General features: G+C 40.1%; 2 protein-coding genes across 4 annotated transcripts in view; both read right to left on the bottom strand.

Annotated features, from left to right (window-relative positions):
- LOC134192339 (transcription initiation factor TFIID subunit 1-like) overlaps positions 1–11,171 on the bottom strand; it is a 42,269-nt gene extending 31,098 nt beyond the window's left edge. For both annotated transcript variants that reach the window (XM_062661068.1, XM_062661069.1), the window contains exons 1-11: positions 11,046–11,171; positions 10,806–10,922; positions 6,272–6,573; positions 5,507–5,710; positions 5,245–5,431; positions 3,474–3,606; positions 3,275–3,419; positions 998–1,126; positions 885–944; positions 738–810; positions 627–676 (exon numbers count right to left, since the gene is read on the bottom strand). In XM_062661068.1, coding sequence (XP_062517052.1) covers positions 627–676; positions 738–810; positions 885–944; positions 998–1,126; positions 3,275–3,419; positions 3,474–3,606; positions 5,245–5,431; positions 5,507–5,710; positions 6,272–6,573; positions 10,806–10,917 — 1,395 coding nt within the window. In that variant the 5' untranslated portion in view covers positions 10,918–10,922; positions 11,046–11,171. The remainder of the gene's footprint in view (positions 1–626; positions 677–737; positions 811–884; positions 945–997; positions 1,127–3,274; positions 3,420–3,473; positions 3,607–5,244; positions 5,432–5,506; positions 5,711–6,271; positions 6,574–10,805; positions 10,923–11,045) is intronic.
- A 1-nt stretch (position 11,172) lies between these two features.
- Positions 11,173–20,853, bottom strand: LOC134192340 (gamma-aminobutyric acid type B receptor subunit 2-like). 2 transcript variants are annotated; one of them, XM_062661072.1, is made up of 9 exons: positions 20,456–20,853; positions 20,325–20,391; positions 14,834–14,917; positions 14,477–14,763; positions 14,305–14,424; positions 14,131–14,241; positions 12,485–12,805; positions 12,261–12,431; positions 11,173–11,612 (listed from the first exon to the last, which is right to left on the bottom strand). In XM_062661072.1, the coding sequence occupies exons 1-9, from the start codon at positions 20,765–20,767 to the stop codon at positions 11,445–11,447; spliced, it is 1,641 nt and encodes a 546-aa protein (XP_062517056.1). In that variant the 5' UTR covers positions 20,768–20,853; the 3' UTR covers positions 11,173–11,444. The 2 variants fall into 2 exon arrangements, with proteins under 2 accessions (XP_062517056.1, XP_062517057.1); XM_062661073.1 differs by having other exon boundaries at positions 11,454–11,612; positions 12,261–12,409.
- Between the last annotated feature and the right edge of the window lie 6,762 nt (positions 20,854–27,615).

Genomic DNA, 27,615 nt, shown 5'->3' with positions numbered 1-27,615 from the left:
TGCATTTCATCAATCTTTGAGAATTGTATAGTACAAAAACTTAACTTAAACCAGCAACCAGATATGCTATGTGTGATATGCAAAGCAGTTTTTCCCCAAACGGCATAAAATCAGGCACACCAACAAGCTAAGAATTTTCAAACTGTGTCCCAAAATTAGTAAACAAACACCTACACCATTCATACCATTACAACCGACACAAACAATCCATTGCCGTAATGATTCATAGCTGTGTGTAGAAAGCAATTCTATATTGTGGTTCAAAGAATAACATCATCTAAGCTAAGGTTTTTGGTGACTCTACTGTTATAGCTAAGACGGTAAGCTGTGCACTGCTTGCCAAATAGGTCAACTACCACTCTACACAGTTTTTTGCTAAGTAGCATAAAGTTCAAAATCATAAACTTGCAATCATTCATCCAGAATCACTCCTTATGGTATGTACCTGTAACTAATTAGAATACCTATTATCATACGCCCAGTTTATTATATATGTATAAGAAATACAGCAGACAATCGTCGCAGTAACAATCCAGAAATTAACACCACATAATACACACCATTGCAAATGTAAGATTAGTAAGCACAATGAAAAGACTACACACAATTCAACAAACTAAGATTACCTGAATAGCACTTTTGTGCAAACCAATTTTTACAACAGCTGATGACGAGTCTCAAGCAAGAAATCACAGTAACAATTACAAAGTGTTCCGAGCAATACACACTGAAATCACCATGTCTTGGCATGTAGTATTCGTCACATGAAATATTAAATGGGTCTTTGCCTCGCTCAATTCCACCAGGAGACTGGAAAGAATACAAAATTTCTTAGGAAACTTAACCCAACAAACACAAACATTATTGACTTATTTCACACATACATCATTTTGCTCTACTTTAATGATGCCTGCCTTTCCCAACAAAATCTTTGACTTACGTTCCTAAACAAAAGTAACATGATAACAACATGACCTTAACAACCTCCAAATATAACCTTTTTGGTTGGCATTTGTTGACTCGCAGACTGGTCTTGTGGTTCAGGGTCATATGGAATGCCAATCAAAAGATTCTCATCATTTGGGTCCAGTTTCAAGTCAACAGGAGATGGAATACAAGTCATATTCTAACCAATACAATACAACAAAACAGTTATGTTAAAGACACTTTATGGCACTGTACATACACCATACACATACATATGTCAGTATGCTAACCTAAAACCATTTCTAATAACTTTAGAGATAGCAAAAAAGCAAAAACAAACAAGAAATGAGATGCTTCATTAGTAACTCCTTCCAGTCTGTGCCATAATATTGTAGTTTGGCTTCCAGCAGATCCCCACCACCTATGCCCAAACTACTGTTTATCCTCATCCCACTCTTACATAGTTATGAGCAAGTCCTAAGTTTTTTGACAGTATGCACAGAAAAGCCTTTGACAATGGTTAACCAGCATTTTTTATACTCTGCTTACTACACGATTATGCTGTTCAATCAAAACTATATTAAAGTCTAATTCTTCATGTTCCCAGCTTCAAAGATTAATTTTATTGGGACATAACCCTTCCTTCCTACTTCCTATGTGTACGGTGCTGTGTTGAGATGTGTGTGTTTGTTAGAGCAGAAATAATGTTGATTTTGAGCCAATCACAGACAAGATGTTTGTGATGTCACAATGCTGGTGTAAGCATAATAGCTGTATGCAAAACCTTCTGACAAATCATTTTGTTTCGTGTCTGTTCTCACCGAGGCTCGCCCCAACAATGTTTTGCAATATTACACAGTTAGTTACCAACACTTGGGAAACAGCACACCCTCAATACACTGCTAGACACAACAAGAATATTCTACAACTTTGTTGAAACTAAAACGACTCATTTACTAGAACAAAATTAGAAGCCTACAAACATATAGAAACGTGAACCTTCTATTTCTTAATGCCTAGTACTGTCATGCATAATCAAAGGATCAGTCTTGTTTAGTTTAATACTTACTTAATTTTCTATTTTAGTAGTAATGTTTAAGTACATTAATTAATAATTAAGTTAACCTCAGTTACATGGTTCATTAAATACTGTTCAGCATAGCTGCAGCTCAGAATTGGCCAACAATGCAATCTGACAATTTGTCTAAAAGAATGGTAGCTGCTCACAACTTCAATTACAACAGCCACTACAACTACAACAGTCAACATATCAATTCAATTGTCAGTTATATCATCTCACACAAGTTCTTTGATTATTTTTGTGTATGCAAACACTATTGCCCTTACAAAATGCCATAAAATTTACAATATTTGTCTGTGTAATTTTGATGACAGCATTTCTTCATTTTCTTTACTGCTTAGGACCAAAAATGTTCCGTGCTTATGAAATCCCAAAATTCCCATTTGTCTAGCTAAATTTCATCAATTTGCCTACATCCTTGATTAAACAGTTAAATAAGATGGCTTAGTGTAATAATTCAGTGTTTCTGTTGGACAATCGCCAAATAGCCAAATGCTACAAATAGAAGTCACTGACGATAAAATGGTAATGCCTCCTCGCCAATTTGGCTAGCTGTTACAGTGTACCGTGTATGCCTTCCTCTAGATCAGAACTTGCAACCAGTCGCTACAGCATGCTAAGAATGGCAATTAGCACAACGCATTGGAGCTCCAAGGACTAAAGGTCAATCTATCACGCATACTCTGTTTATGTCCTGCACATGGCGGGCACTCTTTGCATACGTATGGCTTCCATAAGCATCGAACTAGACATAATCACAGTAAAGATGACAGTTATGGTTCTGAAGACAACTGCCAAAGTAAAAAGGAAGCAGACCAATGGTAGAAACCATGAGGAAGATGACGACGACGATGACTTCAATGATACCGAACTTTGATGATGCTGAGCATACAAGAGCCAAAACTTCAAGACTTTGATTTTAACAAAGCTTTTAAATATTTGGTATAAAAAGATAAGAAAGATGACACTAAATGCTTGAAGTCTGGTTTGTAGACTTCGTCTTGCCAAAGTCATGTTTTGCATGACACGTGTCAGATTAGTACTACATGCTGCCTGTCTGTCCAACCAGGTTAAACGTGAATAAATAGTTGTTGTCTTTTGGATTGCTAGCCATTTGACACTTGGACAATTTTTTGAACTCCTTTAACCAAGTGGCTACTAATCAAAAATTCCAGCAAAAACACTGTCAGCAATACAGTAGTAGTATGCAGATGTTGTTTGATACTAAACAAATTGCATTGCGTAACAAATATAGCAGATTCAAACCTGATCATCTAAAATAACTTTCTCCTCCCAATTGCTATACACTAGCTCTTCATTTTCAACAGGAAAAATAGAGTAGGCTTGCTCTATTTCTGTATCTCTGGAATTTGCTGACTGAACACCAGATGGCAATATTCCTGATGTAGACCTTCATAAAATAGTTAAACATACTGACAGCAACTTTAAATCAGAGCAATCTTACCCTTGCAACATCAGTGCTGCAGTAGCAGTTGGAACAGCCAGTTTAGAAATTGCTGGACTACTTAGTGGAGTCATAGGGGACTTAGAGCTGGGAGTAGTTACACCAGACAAAGTTCGCTGCAACTGCAAGTGACCTAAAAGTAGATAAGAAATGCATGTGTACAACAAAAATTCATCTCCACGTAAACAGATCTACACATATATGCGTGTGCGCGTGTGCACACACACACACACACACACACACACCCACCCACCCACCCACCCACACACACAGACACACACACACACACACACACACACACACACACACAGACACACACACACACACACACACACACACAGACACACCCTCCTCCTCCTCCTCCTGTATTGCTTCCGTCTAAACGGTCACGCTACACCATCAGTGGGAACAAAGACAAAGTTATGAAAAGTTTTCGCATGAATATCGATGCGTTTGTGTATTGCATAGCCTCCTTTGCTTCAAAAGTACTTCTGACATGTCTGGCATTCAATGGCTCCTTTTTGCTCATGTATACGTTTTTCACTTTCAGCAATGCATTTGTGTCTCTTCAAGTCACTAATGCATCTGAAACCTCTAGCATTCAGGGCAGACAACAGTTTGTAAATCAACATTGCCAGAGCGACCTGACATTTCATGAAGCAAACTGCCAACAGGGAATCCTCTTCCGTGACTTTATCGACGTTCTTTGTCTAGGAAATCAACCCCGAGGGACTCTCCACGGGTAAACAAGTGAAAGATGGCGCAAGTGATGCCATCCTACATGCACACACACATGCACACATGCACACACGCACGCACACATGCACGCATGCATGCACACGCGCGCACACACACACACACACACACACACACACACACACACACACACACACACACACACACACACATGCATAATGGACACACACACAAATGGCTCTATGATGTGGGTTAATTAAACACGGCTCCTATCCATGATCCAGAACATGATTCAAAACTATATGCAACCTAATGCAATCTCATAATATGCAACAGTGGTGAAAACAAGAGTTATCAGTTGTTCACAGCAGCATCAAATGTTGACAAATCAACAAAAAAATCACACGAATCAAAAGCTGCTGCCACTGACAGACCATTTAAGACAATGCTACACAAAAAAACACATCTAAACCACACAGTCACACTGGCTACTTCCAAAGTTTCTTATTTTCTAAATGTCCATTATAGCAGACTCCACACCTGCCATATGCAATAAGACTTCTTATATTGAATATCTCCATTTGCAATAAGACTACTGTTCTTCAAAAAATCTGGCATTAGGAAATGACCATAAACTACATTGACCGGTTGGTTTAAGACAAGTGGAACTGCCTCTAAAATACGACACAAGATCACGTATGCCAGAACAAGTCTTCCATAGAAGCAGTCTCAACATTCAATCATCAAAACAACAAATTGTTTCACACAACAACAACAACAAATCAACAATTCTCAATGACAATCAAACAGAAGCTAAATTGCACTAAACTGTCCTCAAAAGTAGTAATAGCAAACTAACTTCAAAACATAAACACAACCTTGTCATCTAACAAGACATACGCAAAAGCAATTTACATAAACAACCATTATGCAGTTGTGCAACTGTATTTGCAAGACTGACATGCTTAAAATGACAAAAAATGCAAAACCAATCCCCAGGTGTTACACCATTAATATACACAGACTGTGCAAATATTGTCTATTAACATTTTACAATAATTGTCAACCAGCTCACTTTGAGGTTGTTTAGCAGCTCCAATAATGGGATGGTTAGCAACCACAGATGAGACTTTGAGACCTCCACTGGCCATCAGCAGATCAGTATCAAGAATGACATCCTCCTCCCATGGCACTTGTGATACCATAAGAAAACAGTCTTCAACGGGGTACTCAACCTTTCGCTTGTCATTTCCTTCACTTTTCTTTGTCAAACAAAACAATAAGAAGCACAAAACCTCAACCGATAATACAATGAGAATTGCATCTTTTCCAGCTACCTTTAACTGAAATCCATAGTCAAGTTCTGTTGCATCTTCTGGTATTCCGGCCATGTCATATACCAGTTTAGCAGGACCATGACGCCATTCTGCCGCTTTCACCAGCTCCGTCATTGCATCTCCTCTATTTGCTGAATGAAGTTTAGAGTTGACACTCGAATATGGCGTTATACCCTGAATGCTTGAAGAAGTAAGAAACTCTTCCTAACAAGTACAGAACACAATAAACGTATGACCTCAACTCCTGATGTTACTATGAGCACAACACCAGAGTGCAACAGTAGTGGCTTGGTCATATCTGTACCAATAGTTTATATGTGGACATCTGCTAAAGCTTACATAATCAACGACTCTGCTACCAAACAGTTATCAAACAATTCTGAATTCACATAAAGTAGAGCACCACTTATCCAAACAGGTTAGAGTCACAGAGTCACAGAACGTCCAGACAAGTGATTTGTCCAGATAACCAATATGAAGCACTATCTCTACAAGTGGCTACCATTACATGTGCAGTAGCTATCTGCAATGATCATAGCAAAACTGAAAAGTTATCCAGTCTTATTTATGGAAAAGTCTTGTCTGTGTCACGACTGTGATTTAGTGATTTTGATTTACAATCTGATTTTGTGGCTACACGGTGACCACGTCACATGAATGAGAAATCCACATAAACAGATAAACCCCTAACTAAAATGTTAGAGTATACACATGTTTACAGCTCACAGCAAACACTGAGTATTTTCTTGGCACTGTTCACCTCACCTCATCTCCTGCCTCATACATGTCTGGAGTCAGTTTCTTTGCTTTAACTTCTTCCCAATCCATTTCATCGTTACTTCTCCCTGACAAATGTCGTTTTCTTGTCTCTTGACGTTTAAGTGCACGAGGTAGCAAAGACTTGCCAGCATCAAAAAGACGAGAGAATCGAAGCACCTTATTTGGAGCAAATTCCGGAAACACCTTTGCTACATATCTATATAACTCTTCTTTGTTACCATCGCCAGCTGGAAATAGCATTGGGAAATCAGCTGTTGAATCAGCTGTCGTCGAACAAAGTTGGTACTCTGCAAAACAAACATGATTTGACAGACCATCAAGTAAATGTGGTTGAATAAATCATCATTTGTCTGGCCATTTTAGAAACCAACACCATTGCATATGATCCTAACATAACCAAATCTGTACTAAACATGACTGTTAAAGTCAAATATACAATTCATCTTCCAACAAATGTCAGTAAAATGAGAAGCCAATGCAGCTAACAGTTACAGACTCCTCCATGTGTATTCAAAAAACCTGATGTCAACAAACATGGACATATGCACATGCTTGGTGCTATTAGCAAAGGGTACTCTGCATTCTTGAATAGTATGTTTCATCCCATAATTTGGTGCATGCCTGAAACTCAAGCCCACCATCCAACAAAATGTAATATGGTACTTAAAAAATAAACCATTCATTTGCATCAAAGCATGATCTACAGTAGCCTTGTAGCCTTCACGTGCAGATAAGAAAGAGGCCTGGTATTTGTTGTTTTTACATGTGTGCATATTATATATCACCCTAAACAAGTAGCATGCACAAAAGCAAAGCTGACGTTGCCTGGAACTCATGTCCAATTGAAGCACCCAACCAATGCCATATGCAAAAGGATATGGATGGCATACAATTGCCATGCTCAGTACCTAGGAAGCTATTGAATGCACCGATTCAACATACAGCAATCCAATTTCGAAAAATGTTGCCTTTTTAGAGAATCATCTTGGGGGTTTGTCACAGCAATTTGCAATAATCTTAGGGCTTTGCATCCACACTTCCTTTTTGTTCCAAATAAGAATACTAGTAGTTGAAAGCAGAATGATTTTCTGTATCTTGTAGCAATCGGTAACCATGCAGTCAAACGTGTCTTCTTGTTCTACACATGCTGTAGAATACGCACTACTGCTCCTTTAGCTTTACATTAGAAAGCTGAAAGTTACCAAAAGTGTACCGAACCATACTAAAAGCAGAACAGCTTCCTTCACTAGCCACACCACTATTACTGCATGATGTTTCAATCAACTGTAAGTTCTAGAAGTCAGCTCTTCATCCGTGCACACACACACACACACACACACACACACACACAAACACACACACACACACACACGTTTTTAAACACACACACACACACACACACACACACACACACACACACACACACGTTTTTAAACACACACACACACACACACACACAAACACACACACACACACACACACACACACACACACACACACACACACACACACACACACACACACAACCCCGATTCAGGGTAATATATGCACGAGTGTGAAGACATGTACAATGCTCTCTTCTCCCAGGGCTAAGAAATAGGTCGTCAAGTCATCATTTGACGAGTTACATTTTACAACTGACGACTAGCGTTGTAGTCTGGGTCATCAAATGATGACTCTAGCAGACCAAAGCTAGTTTGCAATGGCTTTCTCGGTATGCATGCGGATAGCTGTACTGTACTGAAACATGTGCCACTTTGACGATCGCATTGGGACATCCGCTGTACAGTAAGAATTAGACATCAGCAGTGTACATTGACAAACTGCTCATATCCCAGATAATGAAATGGGAATGCAAGAGCCATCTAAGGATTCCAACAGAGCAAAGGCATGAAGTCTGTGACCAGGGAGCACGTGAGGAAGTGGAGACAATGGTAAATCCTGTAGGTCAAAGTAGGTCGATATGACTTAGTAGCAAGAAACGGACATGTGATATGTGGAAGCCTGGTTGAAACTTTGCCTTGTTTTGACAAAGAGAGGTGGTATTATGGTACTGTATGCGTTTAATCACTAGTTCAATTAGCTATCGCTATTGTCTTCCCTGAAGAAGTCTTATTTAGTAGCCCTCGTCGTATCCATTGGCTCAGCGGTAACGTGTTGGATACTTTTGTTTTGCATGCCATTGTGAAGTACGGAATATTGCGCTGTACGCTTGCACTACACTGAATTTTAAAAGACCGTACAAAATAGTGGGATACCAGTAGACACCATGATTGATATCAACATGATGTCCAAGACAAAAATTTTGACCACCTAAAATTTTTGGAAACTCGCCAAATGACGACAACTAGTTGGAACAATTTTTTGAGCCCTGTTCTCCATCCGCACATGAGGGCCTGGGTACAACTAGAGATACAAGTACTCTTAAACCTGTAGCTAAACAACCACCAGTCATTGATTAATTAACTAATTTCCAATACTACATACAAAATCTTACATATTATTTGACATTAATTTTTACCTGGCATTTACACGAAAGTGCTAACAGATACTTAGTCTGACCTAAAAAACAACACTAGTGTAGGCTACTCTTAGCCCTCTCTATTAGTCAGAGTAGAAGCTTCAGTGGTTTAGCCCCATCAATTATTCTACTGCCCATGCCTCTGTTACAGTAACTATGTCACCAAAGCCAGCTGTCTGTGCCAGAATTATTAGAACCAATGTCATAGTATCACTGTTGTAGTTCAGCAAGTAAGCTAAACTACGAGCACCACTGCATCCAACCGTTCAAGTTTCCAGCAATTATTACAGCACCAAGTTAAGTTCTATTTCTCATACACTTTCCATATTGCCTTGCATGTACTACATACATACCATATTAGTTATTAGAGGTATAAACCCACAGTTTGTCTGCAAGTGAGTGTAGGTGCAGTAAAGCGTAGGTCAGCAGTCTGGTCTGGTCCAGCTACACACTTCGAAAGTGCTATGACAAGCTGTACGACAGCCAGACTGCAGCTGGAGCAGCAACCAAAAAGATAAAACTGATTCTATTTTTCCGGTCAGACAGCAAACAGCCAGACTACTACAGAAAGTGATGCAGACAGACGTGTCACCCAATCGCAACACACAAATTGGTGCAAATTTGCCACCCACAATTCCAGTGTAAAACAATGCAAAACAGACACGTTTCCTCTTCGTTCTCGTAGCTTTGTTGCGGCACGACACAAAATAAGCATTTCTTCTTCATAGCAGACAGCCATTCTAACTTGTCCAGTAACAATGACATATTGTGTATCATGTGGAAGGACAAGATAATTATGAACACTACCGGACAGTGCAGGAGAGCTGTCTGCTACGATCCGGCATGCACCAAGTTTTATCACACACTGTTTATCTCTGGTACCAAAAGACATGCAAATCATATTTTGGTTCATTACAACAGTTTGACTTCATGTGATTAAAACTTGAAAACCGATGACACCTGTGTTAGATCAGTGACGGCCGAGCGACTCGCAAGTTGGAGGCAGGGCATAAAAGGATGTTGGAGTACATGAAGTTTCCCATGACTCACCAAGTGTGCGTTGTCAACATTTCCTGTCTGGAAGCGCTTTCTGATGTTAAACTTTAACTTAAATACTCCTCTTAGGCAACAGAAAGCGGTTACACACATCTGTAATTCTGGTGAACACTGTCATATTCAAATATTTTCTTCCAAATTTCTTCGCAGTTGTAGCGTCAAGTTGGGAGGCAATTGCCCCCTCTGCCCTCAGCTCCAGGGCTAGCGTAGATTCTTTATCCATACCTTTACTACATTCATTCTGAGATAGCTTGCCATTCCAGAGCAAATATTTTCTCTAATTAATGACACATTCACTGAAAATGGTAGAAAGCAAGCAAGTCTATTCGCAATGCTCAGTGCACTTTTCTCTGCAGTCTGTAGCTGCTTTTCACACTGCAAACTTTAAAATACCATCATGATCATGATACTGCCTGATCTCCATCCACTCCCAGATCATGCATGACTATAAGAAAGATGAAAACCTGCTATGTCATCAATCAGCAAGCCATCTCAAGATGGAAAATGGTCTGCAGTATGTAAAGAATCTAACACAGTTGTTAGATTCCTAGAAATGTTAAATACAAATATGAGTAGTCAAACTGCCAGTACAAGTATGCAATTTGCACATCTCTTTATAAAGACTGATTTGTTGTAAAAAATGGTGCAATTGCAAGTAGCCTACAGTGTAATTCAATTCCCTACTTCTCCTTTATTTTGGCTCAACTTGTTGTGCGTACAAGTACATCAAGCCAGTACTGAACTAAGGCATATCACAGTCACCTTGACAGACAAAGCGATTTTCTTAATTACACCATGCATAGACAAACAGATCGAATAATAGCTACAGTGACTTCTCTCTGAGGTTAGTAGTAACTATGTTGCTCAGAACTTGTGCCAACTCCCCTCGATCGCTAACTAAAGAAGTTGGCCATCCACATCATTGTTCGTACGAATATGTACCTGCAGCACCCATATCAGAAGTAGTCTGATTGTGTTCATCACGTCCCTCACTGTTTATCGACTCCAACATTTCCTTAAACCCTACAAATCCTTCAAGCCCAGCTGACGGCATGACTCCTGAAATAAATGAATCAGTTATGACACAACAGTTCATGCTGCAGTCACGAAGCAGCTGCAGCACACAGTTCACTGTGATTTAGGTAGCGTTCAACCAGCAGCCATAAAATAGAGCCTCTCTACCTGGTCTAAGAGATCACCATCTTCGAGTTCACCTCTTTCGTTAATATTCCCAAAAAGAAATCCTGCAAGATTCAGTCCAACTGCTATATTTTGGTCGCCGTCCTCCGCCATATTATCAAGCCTCGGAGTCACCATAAATCAAAAGCGCGGAATGTACATACTGTTCATACGTAGTAGTGTAATAATGTACCTTACTGCAGCACTACGTGTACTATGTACGTACGTACACGTACACATGTAACATATTTATAAAGTTACTTTCTAAACACATTCCTACAGCTACAGAATTACACTAACCTTCAAAAGATATAATGCTGCAGTGCAATAACAGTGTCTGTATAGCACGTTCTCTAATATCTTTAGCAATAATAATAAATCACTAATTCAAATCTAGCGTATCTATCTGCCTGATGTCTCATTTATTTCAGTTGAAGTGCCTGGAAGGCTAACAGTTCCACTGTTCGGCTTCATCAGTTCCAGTTCAACGTCATTGCTAGCAGCAGTTACGTGAGAGTTCAAAGAAAGTTGTTGCTGAACACTAGCTATTGTTTCATCACTGAGGTTCTTCTACAATAGAAAATGCAACTACAACAAAAACACTAAATATTCACCACATGTACAGTACAATGGAATCAACTACAACTAAACAGCACCACCAACCACTCAACATAACTACATAGAACACAAAATGCGTACTTCTCTGGAGAAAAGTGAGATATTTGCTATTGCAGTGCAGCAGATGTGCTGCTAAATTCTACTGTAAGCGCCTAGTTGTAAGCAGGAGACTACATATTGCTTGCTAAAATTTGAGTATGCAAACATGTGTAGAACATGTTGTTTCAAACTGTTGGAAGATCACTCACCAGCCATCTGCAGCAACCTGCAAGTACTATCTACGGCTGCTAATGCTAATCCCAAGAAACATAAAAACAGTAAGATAAACAGTAAACAAGTCAATGACAGCTGATATACCCAAGAACATTAAATATGTAGAAACAATAGAACCACAGCCATTCAAACATTCAAGAAAAATAAAGACAGAATGTCAACAAAGATAGCAAATACCAGCCACCTGTGCTAACTAATTGACAGAAAAACATGAAAATTGTTGCTATAAAATTCTTGGCTCTCCTAGTGACTGCAGCCACTCAATTTACTGCATAATATACTCTATTCCTGTCAAAACCCCATGAGAGAAAATTCTACCATACCAACCTCTTCGAGAAGCCTCCTGATGATCTGCTTCTGTTTGAAGTTCTGATATTCAAGGTCTTTGATTTCTGACTTTTTAGCAATGGTGTGTTCAGAACTACTTTTCCTTTCTGTGTTAATAATATGACCACCATGTCTAACATCAGAATCTCCTTTGGTAACCAATTTGTAAATCTAAACAAGTAACCTGAGAAGTGACAAACACATCAGTTATTGTAGAAACTTACTTTTGGTACAAACACAAGACAAAGTACCACAGTGACGATAATAATGATAATCATGGAAACCAACAAATACTGAACATGTTGAGTTGGAATAAAATGAAATGCAAATGCCAAAATGCACAACACAACTGTGTTGTAAACTGACATGGTAATATATCGTGAATCATTAAGTGAAACAATTTGCACTTTTCTTGTTTCCCAAGCCATGAGTACCCCAAATGCTAACACAATGGCTTTGTATGCAAGAATGATGTAAGCCCATCGACTTGAATGCTCGCTACTGCAGCGAACATAGATATGTTGCTCATTTGATATACCTTCACTCTAAACAAACACAAGTATGTAATGCTCCAATACTCACAGATAAATAATTCATGACAACTTATCCCGATCCCATGATGCAAAATGTAGAAATATAGATAAAATACAATCACAACAACCACTTGTGCCTTTTCTCACTTGTCACCTGCCTGCCTGCTCAACTACATGGAGTAATAAAAATAGCCAGCTGCCTCCTAACCTGTCCTTTCAGATATATACCTACCCACCTGCTTGCCTGCAAGTTGACTTAAAACACTGTTGACAAGTGTTTCCATATCTTATAGCATACACTTCCTCTTCCACACTCACATTATACAACACATTACGAATACATGTAAAAACTATCCTGGCCAGTATCTCACTCCCAACAAGTAACAGAAACAAACTGTAAATCATGTAGAAAGAGTTTAGAAGTCCAACTGCTGACGTAGATAAACAAGCTAATAGCAATAACGTTCCCAGCTTACAAATAACCTCATCTGCAGGCACTCACCTTGCTCCTTCATGCAGCTCTCGCACGTCACATACCCTGGTTAACATCACAGCCTCGGTAGTCAAAGTGAGAAAAATGCCTGGTATCTTACGAGCTTGACATCATGACATCATCAACATAGGAATGTAACACGTGAGTGCTGCACGAAGGAGCAAGGCAAGCACCCAGGGACAAGGCTAGCTTACAAATAGGAAAGCAAATAACTCAGAAACATATCACCAAATCGTTAGTCAAGGTAGCCAGTTACAGTCCCAAAATTCTGTGTAAAGCTTCCATTTGATGGTTTACTTATAAACTACACTGAAAAATCAAATGTAGGCACATATAATGATGATGATGCATTGACCTTACAAAGAAAGCCCCAAAAGCAAACAATCAACCATATGTGATCTCTCCATAAAGTCTTAAATAAATTCTAAATGCACTGCTTCAAGGTAAATAAACAAAACCACCCTCAGACAACTGCAGGTAACATAAATAGATGCCCTCCACATGTATATGCAGTCAAGAATACACATTCATGCAAATCTAGACACACATGCACGCATGCAAGCACGTATGCACACACACACACACACACACACACACGCACGCACGCACGCACGCACACACACACACACACACACACACACACACACACACACACACACACACACTCACACACACACACACACACACACACACACACACACACACACACACACACACACACACACACACACACACACACCTTTAACTGGCATCATGAATGCTGCTGTTTGCTAAGCACTTGCAAAATCTTAACAATGTTTAGCTGTCTACCTGTCTGTCTGTCTACCTCATTCATACACTGTACCTCAGCAATAGATTTCGTTACATGGAATGGATTAATACCAAACCAAAGACCAAGTAGCAATGCATCAACAAGTATAAACACACCAACAATAGCAAACAGCACTTGATCTGTCTAAAACAAAAACATCACCTTAAATTACCATCACCACTTAGAACCATCAAAATATTTCTTCACCAATTTGAAGTTTGTTCGACCCATTCTTGAGCGCTTCATCACCACGTTAACTCGCCATGTTTTGGCAAACATGCTTCCAAAACAGAGTGTAAAACCAAACACCAAAAGCGATACATACATCTAAAAACATTCACTTTACTGTCTTAGTTCTCAATGCTGTAGCAGTACATACATAGCAGCAAAACAAAGTGTTGGTGGTGATTGGAAAAAACTGTCCATCTAATCCACCAAAGATGACAGCCACATATATGGTAATAGCTCCCACTGCAATAAGATTGTTGAGTCTAGGGCTGGACAGTTTGATGATTCGCTTGTCTCGATTGTACTCATTGAAAACCAGCATTCCAACAGCACCAAAAACTCCAATGACAGCAACTGTAGCAGGAAATATGTAATACCCTTTATGAAAATATTTTGTTTCATTTCGAGGAACATCAAGAGGTCTCTTTCCATCTTCAGCTACATATCAATGCATGCATAACAAATCAGGAAGGCAATAGATACAGTCTATGCTCTTCCGTCATCTTACTTGTCCAGTTAGGTTGAAAAATTTCAGTTAGATTTTCAGTCCCATTATAGTAATACACTACTGTTGACACTTCTCCATCTTTGGCTAAAACATAGCAAAAGTCCTAATTAACTGACCAAACTACACTAAAACATTTACTGCATTTCTAGTTTGATTTCTAAAGCAAGCCAAATGGCATGCTAATACCTACTCCAAACGTGGTTGCAACACCTGCTAAAGTCATTTGTACACCATTATTTACAACAGCACCAAACACTAATATTGTATAGCAAGAAAAAAGATTACCACTAACAATAATCACTAATTAATAGCCTCACAAACGACATGAACAGCAGACACTAGCAAATTATACTGCATGCCTTATTGACTATGATAAAACAATTGTTTGCTGACTCAATGTGTTTAGCTCTTCAATCGTAGAGTGTGTCCTGCTTTCTGTGTCCAGCTTTATCATCATAAATCTTCTCAAGATATTCAACTGCTAAAAATTTTGGAAATGTTGATCGTCTTCAGCACAAAGACTACTTAAAATTCAAACAGCATGCTTAGTTAACCCAATTCCTTCACCATTTTATTGTCAATGTCACTCAAATTAATATTCACCATCAAAGACTACAGAAAACAATTCATTTTGCACCATTGGCACCCTACTATGTCTTCCACGTCACGTTTCTGCTAGCCAGCAGTTCCTGCAAGATGCAGCACCAGATGCATATCGCATTATTCCAAGCCATTTGCTAAAGTGTTTTGTCAAAACAAACCTCACCATAACGTAATTCCAACCATCACTACTGTACAACAAGCAAAAATCCATGGCTTGCCAGCTCTGACTGCAAAAAAGGTTTAGCCATTATTCTGCATTACACAGGCTGAATTTTCAAGGACCATATGCTGAGAGAAGTTAAAAGCTGAAGACGTTCAGTTGCTAAAAAACATCTTGGAACATGTTTTCTTGCAGATCCCGCCTACATGATGTTTACCCTATGCTGACAAAAAGCCAGGTATCTTCACTTTCTAGTGTTATGTATAAATCAGAGCAAGCCTAACTTTGACTACTCATGTCCATCACTGTTGTCCATCAACTAGAGTCAACGTACCTACAGTTGTGCTCGAAAGTTTGTGAACCCAGGTCAATCTTAATTAATACAATATTATCTACCTTACATCAACAATATCGTACTTGCAACAGCACTGCGTATAGTGGAAAACGGCCAAAATTTACGAACAAAGTCATTTGATGACAAAAGCCCACTTTCACAATGATCAATTGAGCCTAATCAAAAGTGGGCTAAGAGCAAACGTATGTGAACCCATCTTTAATATTTGGTTGGCCCGCCCTTTGCTTCACTTACTAATAGTAATCTGTTCTTGTACGATTCAATGAGATTTTGGCATCTTTGTGCTGGAATTTTCACCCACTCTTCTTGCGAAAATACCTTTAATTCAGCCAAGTTCTTTGGATGGCGAAGATGAACCGCTTTCTTTAAATCTCCCCAAAGCATTTCAATAGGACTGAGGTCTGGACTCTGGCCAGGCCAGGTCAGTACGTTGTAATGTTGCTCCTGAAGCCAGGAATGTGTGGACCGGCTTGTGTGTGTTAGGATCGTTGTCTTGTTGAAAGGTCCAAGACTGGTTAAGCCCAAGCTTCTGGACAGAAGGACTAACATTTTCTGCCAAAATCTGCTGGTATTGTTCTGAATTCATTCTTCCTTCAACAAAATCAAGTCGCCCCGTGCCAGACGCTGCAAAGCAGCCCCAAAGCATGATGCTACCGCCGCCATGCTTTACTGTTGGAATGATGTTTTTGTCAGCAAAAGCTTCGTTCTTTCAAGACCAAATGTAACGTTGACTAGTGTGACCACACAGTTCGATTTTCGTTTCGTCGGTCCAGAGGACGTTCTTCCAGAAGGTTGCTGATTGGTCCAAGTTTGTCGTAGCAAACCGTAATCGCATTTTGCGATGCTTTTGAGACAACAGTGGCTTCCTTCTTGCCACGCGACCATTGAAGCTTTCTTGTTTAAGACTCTTCGGATCATGCTTCTGTGAACATTGACTTCGGCTGCTCTCAAAGAATTCTGAACGTCTTTTGACAACATCCGAGGTGTGTTGGTAACTTCCCGAAGCACATGATGGAGAGTACAATGTGACAACTTTGAAGGTCGACCAAACCTTGGTAGGGTCGCCGTTGTTTTCAGAGACCGCCACTTGTAAATAACCTGTCGAACAGTTGAGATGTGAACGCCAAGGTGTTCCGAAATCTTCTTGTAGCCGTCCCTGTCCCCGTCCCCGTCCCCGTCCCCATCCCCGTCCCCGTCCCCGTCCCCGTCCCCGTCCCTGTGCAGCTGCACAATTTGTTGTCTCAAGCGTCGTGAAAGCTCTTCTCCGCGCAGCATGGCACACAGTAAAACGTACAATGTAAAGAATTTTGCTGAGCAATCTGCATCGTTTATCCTCCTACTTCCAGCTTAAAATTGTGGTCAGTTGCCAAAATGAAATGCAAAGAACAGTTTGCCAGTTAAATTTGATTTCTTTTTGAGGCACGAACGAGTTCATGCAAAGATTCACTTACTTTTGCTCAAGGCTTACTAAAGGATTTTATTAAATTCTCTGTTGCAAAAGAAGTTATTTTATTTTATTCACTAAAATAAAGCTCCCTAGAAGTTCTTGTTAAAAATACAGCTGCTACAAGTACGATATTGTTGATGTAAGGTAGATAATAATGTATTAATTAAGATTGACCTGGGGTTCACAAACTTTCGAGCACAACTGTACGTACATACATAAATGCTTTCTCAAACACTGACTGTGGACGACAATGGAGATCCTGATAAAACGCAATGATGCCAAACAACAGCTGCCGACCTACAACTATTTCTTCTTTTTTCTATTATGTGTGTGTGTGTGTGCATGTGTACATGTGTGTGCGTGTGAGTGTGTGTGCATGTGAGTGTGACAAAACATTCCATTGCAACCTATCATTTCCAACATCAACAATCTATCCAAAGAACTGTGTCGAATTTTAACACCAATAACAGGATGTACTGGACTCACTGTCAAAAACTGGGAAGACTTTGTTTGCCAACTACAAAATGTACCAATTCAAGATGAAGAAGTAATGGTCAGTTTTGACGTGCAATCTCTCTTTACAAGAGTTCTTATTGAAGGAGCAATAAAAGCTGTTGAATCTAGACTAAGAGAATATCCAGAACACCGTTCATCTGTTTCCAGCCTTGACGTGTCTCATATTACTTCCTTAACTCGATTCATTATTTTCAATAACAAGGAACAATATGAACAAACAGAAGGAACACCAATGAGAGCTCTGCTTCCCACCAATTGTTGCTATGGGGTCGCCCATAATTGTCGACAGTTTTTAGAAAATGAAAAACTTTCACAAGTGGGAGGGTGGGTTGAAAGCCATTTCGTTTTGATAAAAATATTGATGTACAGTGCAGTACACATGCAAACTGCGCATCCGAGGTAACTGTGCTGGCATTTGAGGTGCCGAAACCAGACATTTCCTCCATACAGACAATGCTTTTTGGTCGGCGGCGTGTAAGGGTCCGTTCTTCTCGAAATCCGAGAACATTAGTAGTAGTCTCTAATTCTCTGTCATTGAAAGACCGTGGAAGTTATCTCTGGTGGACGACAGGAAGCCATGCTTTGAGAAAAAAGCGAAGACCCTTTGGGTTACAAAATAGTCGACCAATGAGACGGCATAGAAGTGACTGTTATTTCAAGCAGATCAACTAGGAAACAACAGGCAAAAGGAATTGTTACCATTGTCTTTGGTTGCTGGGAATCAGAAACATCTTTCGACAGATAGTGATGCAACGAGTCACACTTCTGTCACTGTGTCCAGTGTCACCTTGGGATTGACAGCACTCAGCATGGGTTGCTCAGCGATCTGTCATTCTGTTCTAGCAAATCTTGACCTTAGCATTCTAGAAAGTGTGTAGTGTTCTTTGTTATCTGTATCCATATTATATCTAGATATCTATGCCTGGGTCATGGTATCAACATTAATGTAACTTTCGTTTTCGGGGATGGGTGCACGGGGTGCAAAAGAACAAAAGTTTATCATGTCGTAGAAACTGTCAACAATTACAGACGACCCCTACTTTGTATAAAAGAACTAAAAGAACCATCTTACCACAGATACCACCAATAACAAGACCAAACCTATGGTGATGCTACGTTGATGACATATTTGCCATTATGCACCGAGGAGACCATCAAACAATTCTCAATCAACTCAATTCATACCATCCATCAATTACGTTATCATCGAACAAGAGTCTGACAACCAACTTCTGTTTCTTGACTGTTTAGTGAACTCATACAACCACCGGAAATATAACTACTTCAGTGTACCGCAACCGCAAACCAACCAATACCAACAGATACCTTCATTGCTGGTCAGCTCATCCTTTATCAAAACAAAGCAGGCATAATTAGATGTCTACACCATCAAGCAATCAGAATTTGCAGCACCGATGAAGCTAAAAAGTCAAAGACCAACAGCTTTTTAAACATCTTTGAAAGCAACAGATATCCAAAATCTTTTATCGTAAAACAACTAAAACAATCAAACCATCCACAAGAAGCTAGACCATCTGAAGAAACAATGCCATGTTTACTTATGCCTAGCCTATGTACCAGAGCTAACTGGATGATTCAAACGCCTCTGTCATACAATACGATCGTTGCTATGCCATTCAAAAGATTTCAGTACCACCCTTAACAAAACCAATGTGGTATACTGTACAATATTCCATGCAAAGGCTGCAGACAAGCGTGCGTGGGAGAAACCCAAAAATGTTACAACAGAGACAATATGAACACAAATTAGCTACCTGTCAGGGTGACATTAACACCAATGCAGTAGCTGCTCACTGTTGAGAAAGCAATCACGAAATGGACTGGAAGAACAGAGCAGCACTAACAGCAGAAAGCAGGTGCTTTACTAGATGAGTCAAGGAGGCCATTTGGATTCAGAGAAAGGAAAGTTAAATCAGGATGATGAATTAAGAGTAGTTAAAGATCATTGGTCTGCCTTATTATGACATTATAGACACTTCAAATTTCTATATGATTTACAGTAGTTGTAGTAGAGGTTTTGGTTGATAACGACCTACAGGTTGAAACGTCCCAAGTATTTCCCGGTCTATTTACGGTAAACATCTCTCGCAATCCAACACATTATGTTTAATCAAAAACCGTACAATGCCATATCACATCATATATATCACTGGCCCTTTCTCTGCACGAGCAAATTAGATTACTTGTTAGTTAGTTAATTTAACATTGTATGCATTCATGAAGTATATCTCATTCACAGAATTAGCAGCCACAGACAGAATTCTCACGATTATTTCAAAAGTAGAATATATGCCATTACAGATCCCATTCTTTGCCTGGGCTGATTGCATTACTGATTGTTAGTTAATATCCCATTCATCACTTTCATGTTACATAAATAATAGCTTACTTTGCACATATCGAATTTCAACATTCCTCTGTGTCATTATTGTTCTATTAGAAAGCACAAGTTTGCCCTAGAAATAACAACACAAACCATCCACACACAGCCAAGAGTGGCTATCACATAACAAATCTTACAGTCACTCCTTCACCAGCGACTTCATTTGGTAATTCCTCCAATGAAAACGGTGAATGATTACTACTTGTACTCTTATTTAACTTATCTAGTATTAGTGCAATGAACAAAACAGCATCATATCCATAGGCTTGATACTGATCAAATGATCTATTCTCTAGCGACATCCCCTTTTCTTGAAATGCCATGTATACTTCTTGAACTGTCTTTCCAATTTCTGTCATTGTATCACGATCTTGTCGAAATTTAATAAAATCCAGAGTAAAATGGCCATCGACTGCCTTCTTCATGTCGTCAACAGAACAGCTCACCATTTCATCAGTAACATCTTCATACCACTTTGCTCTATACCAGCCAAAAAATACCCACACATATTCAGGAGCTTTTACTCCTTTTTTGAATGCCTAAAATTGAATAAAGAAGACCAATAAAATATAAAGTAATTAAAAAATTTAGTTATTAAATGATTAGGAGGCATTTATTCACTTATTGACTATCAAAATAGTACTTTGGTGAATGCAAAATCAATAAAGCCATAAATAAATGTACTAGCTAGTTACCTAACATGTAGTTATTACATGGACAGTGTGTCTCAATTTTCAACAAAGTTGTGATCAGCAGATGCATATCCTTGGTATTTTTTACCTCTTTCATAGCAGCAAACTCGGCAGTGCCTGTAAAATGCAGACAGGCAAAACTTTGAAGGTAATATCGCACCTAGTCTTAAATATAGTGCTCATACATTGACTGCCTCTGCCTCTGATTCCTAGGTGTCTGTATCGAGTCTCTCTCATGGTTATTTTGGCATCCACTAATTCTAAGCATGTAGCTACAGCGGTGTCGTATGTACTACGTAGTAGTTGCAAATGTTTGTAAGTACTGTATTCTACCGTTTCTCAAAAAAATGGAAACTTGCAAAAGATTGCAGTTTGCAGAACTCCAAAAACCACATATACACAGTGCAATCAGTACATGTATACAAGTTACTGTACCTACTTTTAGATACTAACAATATTTTTGGCAAGATTTGTTTGATCACAATTACCTCATTCCTGCAGGCTTTGGATATCTATACAGGTACTGAACAAAACAAAAACAAAAGAGTCAGGGAACAAGGCAACACCGTGATGTTGAAGAGTCATGAATAGGTTTAGACGAGAGGGTGGGGTTAGACTGGTTAAGTGGGTAAGTGAGTGAGCTCCCAAACATTTACATATAAAGTCATTCACTCATCAGTGACACTCTATGGCGCATAGAAACACTGCTGTCTGTAAAAACGCAGACTGCAAATGATGCCATCAGAGCAGCAGTATACATGTACCTAAGACTAGGCACCATCATATCACCCTCAAAGGTCTGCCAATCTGCAGCCTGCAGTCTGCGTTTTACAAACACCACAAACACAGCTGAGCTGTTTGTGATTCTAACATATTAAGTATTAAAGAGGCACAGTCCAGATGTTGCGCACAGAGTAGCCTCGGAATCCATCTTGAATAATGTATACATTTTTCAAGTTCATCAAAATATAGGATCTTTGAAAAACAACGCTTGTAGATTATGATACAGTGGTACATTTCCTGTATTCTACAGGAAGAAAAGATTCAAATGCTTTGCAGCTCGCAGTTTGACTCGCTGTAGCAACGAGACCTTGGCTCTTTCTATACTTTGCTAAAGTGATATAGTGATACGGTTCAAATATAACAGTTAGGAGTCGCAAAACAAAACTTAACTGTTTTCACATTGGCCTACCTGTGTGTGAGCTTCAGATTAGATCCTGCACGTGACAGTAAGTGAAACATCATTTGTCATGTCGACGATGTCTGCAAGAAGCTAGTGTGGCACAAGAAAGCAAGGAGGCGCAAGACGAGAGTGATTGGCAAGACAAGGCTAGCAAAAGATGACTTGATAGTGAGGAAAAGCATCCACTAGTCTAGGTCTCAATTCACCCTCATGAAGTTTCTAGAAAGATCCTGCTGCATCCAAAGAGGCTTAGGAAAATGACTTACTATGTACAATAAAAATTTGTATTTATTTTTATACACATATCACATCACAGGGTATAGTAGTACCCTGTATGTTGGGATTGCCCCGGTTATGAAGCATAGTGGAGGCGTGGTCGTCTTTTTGCACACTTACATAGCAAATGAAGACTAAAATTTCTCAAAATCACGAAATGAAATGTTTGTACATTGTGTACTATATCCTATATTTGTTTTGGCCATTAATCATCTAACAACATAGAAAACAGTTGTAGCCTCAGAGGTCCATGTGCCAATTTGTTCTTCTTCTTTCTTCTCCTCCATGGATCTCTTTTGTACCTTACGTAAAGCTGTCAAACTTGAGAAAACGCTTTAGAATTACTCGACTCTACATTCTTTTGGTGACTAAAGAAACTGAAAGGAATGCTGAAAATTTATGTTTCTTTCAAGCAGATTTGATCCAACGACCGCCATCAATGCTACTGCACAGTTCGAGCCAATCACGAAGCACTATTAATGATTGCTTGTCCATGGCAACCAGAGACAATGGATGAAGCACCAATCATATAGGCCAAACATTTATGAGAGATTATCACCAGAACAGTGTAATTCGATCACGTTTGCCATTGTCAGGTCTAGTCTGAAATTGTTTGCTATCTACATCGCACATAGGAGTAAAAATGACAAGTAATTACGTACACATAACAATCTATACGGGAACCCAACATTTGCAACGCATATCCCGTATGTGATAACCTTGGCTTTGACTACTAAACCAAGTTCTGTTCCAACTGCCATTGCATATTCACCTTGTCACATCTCTAAATATGAAATTTGGGAGTGGCTGTGATACAATACATGGGGTTGAGGAGAGGACCTAATAATATATATTGGGAAGGAGACGAGGTAGAAGAAGTTCTGTAACAGAGGGCCGGTGTGACTGAGAGTAACAAAGAGAATTACTGTTAGCTGTCATCGGTGCAAAGTTTAACAAGTTTTTGTACATATATGGTGTACAGAAAATTCTTGAAGACTGCGGCCACGACGAGGAGCTATGCTGTGTAAAAGTGGATATGAAGAATGCTTTCAATGAGTGTCACAGAGTGTCCTTCTTACAACGAGTTCAGAAAGACTTCCCTGAAATACTCGCTTGGGCTCAGTGGTGTTATCATTGTGCTGGAGAGCTTAGATTTGGACAGCATCGTATTGCTTCCACTGCAGGTGTTCAACAGGGCGATCCTCTGGGACCTTTCTTGTTTTCCTTGGTGTTAGCAAATCTACTTGACAATATTGGTGATGTTTCAGGTATAATCACACAGCTTTGGTACCTGGATGATGGGACATTTGTTGGTTCAAGACTTTTTGAATTCTTTGGATCAGAATGGTCCCGCCTTTGGAATTCACCTCAACTTCAATAAATGTGAAGTCTTTCGGCCATCTGGTAATCAACAGTTCACTCAGTTTGATCATGACATTCGCAGGATTAACGTCAATTCGAGTGGTTCTGAGCTTCTAGGTTCACCTATTGTTGGGATCAATCATTTCTTTGATAACTTCTTCCAGACTCGTGTTAGTAAAGTCTTAGATGCTCAATCACATCTCTCGGAATTGAATGATCCTCAAGTTGAGTTGCATCTCTTACGGAGTTGCTTGAGCTTATGCAAGTTAAATCATCTTCTCAGAACCACCCCTCCGAACAAAGTTATGCATCAGCTCCATCGTTATGACGAAGGCCTTCGCCATTCTCTGCAAACTATCTTGGGCTGTTCTGTATCCGACCTTTCGTGGAAGCAGGCTACCCTTCCAATCCGTTTAGGTGGCTTTGGTTTGGGAGAAGCTAGTAGAACTGCTCCTGCTGCTTTCCTTAGTAGCTGTCACTCTACTCAATGTCTGGCTATGCATTTCATTGGAAAGAACGTTGTTTCGATACGGGATTCCAATTCTGTTCCTGGAGAAGATTCTGCTGCTGCCATCATGACTCACTTGCTTGGACATCCGCTTTCCTTCACTGATTCTTCACAACACGGTCTCCAGAACGGTCTTGATTTATCTCTTCTGTCTACTGTTAAAGCTGGCAGCAGCCTCAGGGATCAAGCTCGCCTTAGTACTTTGTCTGCTCCCCATTCTGGTTTGTGGTTACGGGCATTTCCAAACCCCAAAGTTGGCCTGTCTATGATCAGAGAGGAGTTACAACGACATCTAAAATCTGGTTAGGTTTGCCCTTCTTTTCATCACAAAGCTGTAATTTCTGATGTATCTGTGGTCATGTCTTAGACAAATATCTCAACCATTTATTAGGCTGCGGAAGACGATCATTGCGCACCAAAAGGCACAACGCCTTACGAGACGTGCTATTTCAATATCTAATCTTAACAGTAACTGCAAAGTAGAACAGGGCTGCAGTTCGAATAATTACAAGAAGCCAGGTGACCTATTTCATCCTGACTTCTTGGATGGCTGTTCAGCTTTCTTTGACATTACAGTCCGTAACTTGTTACTTACCCGGTTCATTGCTATTGCCGCCACTCACCCTGGACAAGCAGCAGATGCAAGGGAAAGAGAGAAGGATCTCAAACATGATGATGTTTCGCAGGCTGGATCACAATTTTTTCCACTGGCTGTGGAAACTCTTGGATTGCGGTCTCCTCAAAGTTTGGAAACTCTGAAAGTTATTGCCAAGAGAGCTGCTTACCACCGCAACTTTACTACCAGCCAGTCTGTGTGCCAGCTACACGAACAGTTATCTGTGTGCCTGTGGAAATTTTAACGCTCGCTTAGTTTTAGATCGTTTATGTTTAGATTATGATGACTTAACTGGCTTGTCTTTTATTTAGTGGTCTAGACATCTATGTATAGTTGCACTTGAAGAAATAATTTATGATTTTCCTATATATATATATATATATATATATATATATATATATATATATATATATATTCAATAATGGTAACCCACTACCTCTCTACGAGTCAAACTATTTTGCTTCCGCATAATGAAAGCTCTTAAATTCTCGCACGTAACAATCAGGGGCTCAGGCGGGAAAGCAGCTATTCTGAATTACAGAAGACACAACACGATTCAGAGGTGAGTGTAGATTAAATCGTGGTGGAGCAACTAGTCGCAATTGGGGAGAAGATGGCCTTGACTGGAGCAGACTTATGCCAATCTGTGACGGATCAACAAAGGATTGAGAGAGAAGAGACACAAAAAGGAACGAGAACTGAAGAGAGAAGAACAAGAAGTCACAGAAAAGGCCGAAGAAACAGAGAGGGCCAGAAACAAAAGACCAAAGAAACAGAGGGCCAGAAAGAAAAGGCCGAAGAAGCAAAGAAGGCCAGAAAGAAAGGCTGAAGAAGTGGAGAGAAAAATGGTGGCAGCGGAGAGAGAACGACAACATGTCCTAGAGATGAAAAGGTTAGAACTATAAGCGGCAAGAATTTTAGACATGTCCATCAGAGTAGACCATACTATTGCTGCAAAGCTACCTAAGGTCGCATCTTTTCAAGACGGCAATGACAAACTGGATAGTTATCTTCTGAGGTTCGACAGGTTTGCTAGGGCAAAATGGATGGGAGGAAGAACATTGGGCTGGCGCTTTGAGTGCCTTATTGTCCGAGAAGGCCGTAGACGTATATTCCCGGTTATCGAAAAAGGCAGCCATAAATTACAAGCAAATGAAGGAGGCCCTCTTAAAGAGATACGACCTAACTGAAGACGGATACCGGCTCAAGTTTAGGAAAAGCAGACCAGAGCCAGCAGAAATGCCCAATCAGTTTATCCATCGCCTGAAGAACTCTACTTGAAGAAATGGATGATGTTTTCAAAGAGTGATCCCGAGTCAGACGAGGAAGTTGCAAACATGTTGTTACAAGAACAATTTTTGGAAGTGTGTCCGAAGAACCTAGCAGTACATTTAAAGGAGAGAGAGATAGTGAGCCTAAAGGACCTTGTGAAGACGACTGATCGCTACCTGACAGCACACCAACAGAAATTTTGCATGGTATCAAATGCTCCAATACATCAACAACCGAATACGACCAACAATGATACCAGTGCAACTTCAATAGCAAAAAGAGCGTTACAACAAGGAAAACCTTCATCCCATTGTTATATTTGTGACAAACCCGGTCACAGGGCAGTAGACTGCAGACTTCGGGGGAAGAGACAATGCTTCAAATGCCAAAAACTTGGACACAAAGCAAAGGACTGTTGGAGCCCTGTGAGTACTTCAAAGTGGGAAAGCAACCAGAAGATTCCTTACCGAGTGGGGCGGCAAAGATCACAAAGATGGGCTTCAGTCTGAGAACAGAAACTCAACCGGTCGATTACTGAATGATGCTGACACTAAAACGAGCAGATGTTTATCAGGGACGTGAGTGAGTGCCAAACACGGGTATCAAGTCCTCGCTGACGACACCGAGGTACCGTACATAACGTATATGGAGAACGCCTGCAGCAACCGAGCATTTCCGATCAATGGAGAGATGCCAGTACAAGAAGGGAAGTGGATGACAGGGTTGTACAAACCTTGAGAGACATGGGATGCAGTGGTATACTGGCAAAGCAAGAGCTGGTCAAACCAGATCAGTACACGGGAAAGTTTGGATTGATCAAGTTAGTGGACTGCACGGTCAGAGAAGTCCCATTAGCGAAAATAAAGATCAATACTTCATACCTCACAGGAGACATGGAGGCTCTGTGCCCACACGACGCGATCTATGATCTCATCATCGAGAATGTCCCCAATGCTAAAGATCCCAATAACCCGAGAGTGAATCGGTGGGAGGCCGGTGCGTTAACCAGGGCGGCGTCAAAAAGGACCGACAGAGCAACCTGTTGGTGACAAGCACTGAGAAGGAATGGATGGATGTCGACAGAATGTGACTGTCGCGTTTGCAATTAAAAGACACTCGCTGCACAGATACCAAGACGAACCAGAACGCCGACAAAGAATGCCAAGAAGTGACGTTCAAACTCAAAAACGGCGTGTGGTATCGACTATATCTATCTATCGACCTATCTATCCTCCTAGTGACAGTGGATACAGATACATCCTTACATTGGTTGACTACACTACGAGGTACCCCGAAGCTGTTGCGCTAAAGAAAATTACCACAGACGACGTAGCAAGGGCCCTCGCGAATTTATAGCTGCGTCGGGGTTCCAGAAGAGTTACTCACCA

This window comes from Corticium candelabrum, chromosome 16, assembly GCF_963422355.1.
Source record: "Corticium candelabrum chromosome 16, ooCorCand1.1, whole genome shotgun sequence".
In the NCBI taxonomy this organism is placed as follows: Eukaryota; Metazoa; Porifera; class Homoscleromorpha; order Homosclerophorida; family Plakinidae; genus Corticium; species Corticium candelabrum.
This window is presented reverse-complemented; position numbering and strand designations above follow the sequence as displayed.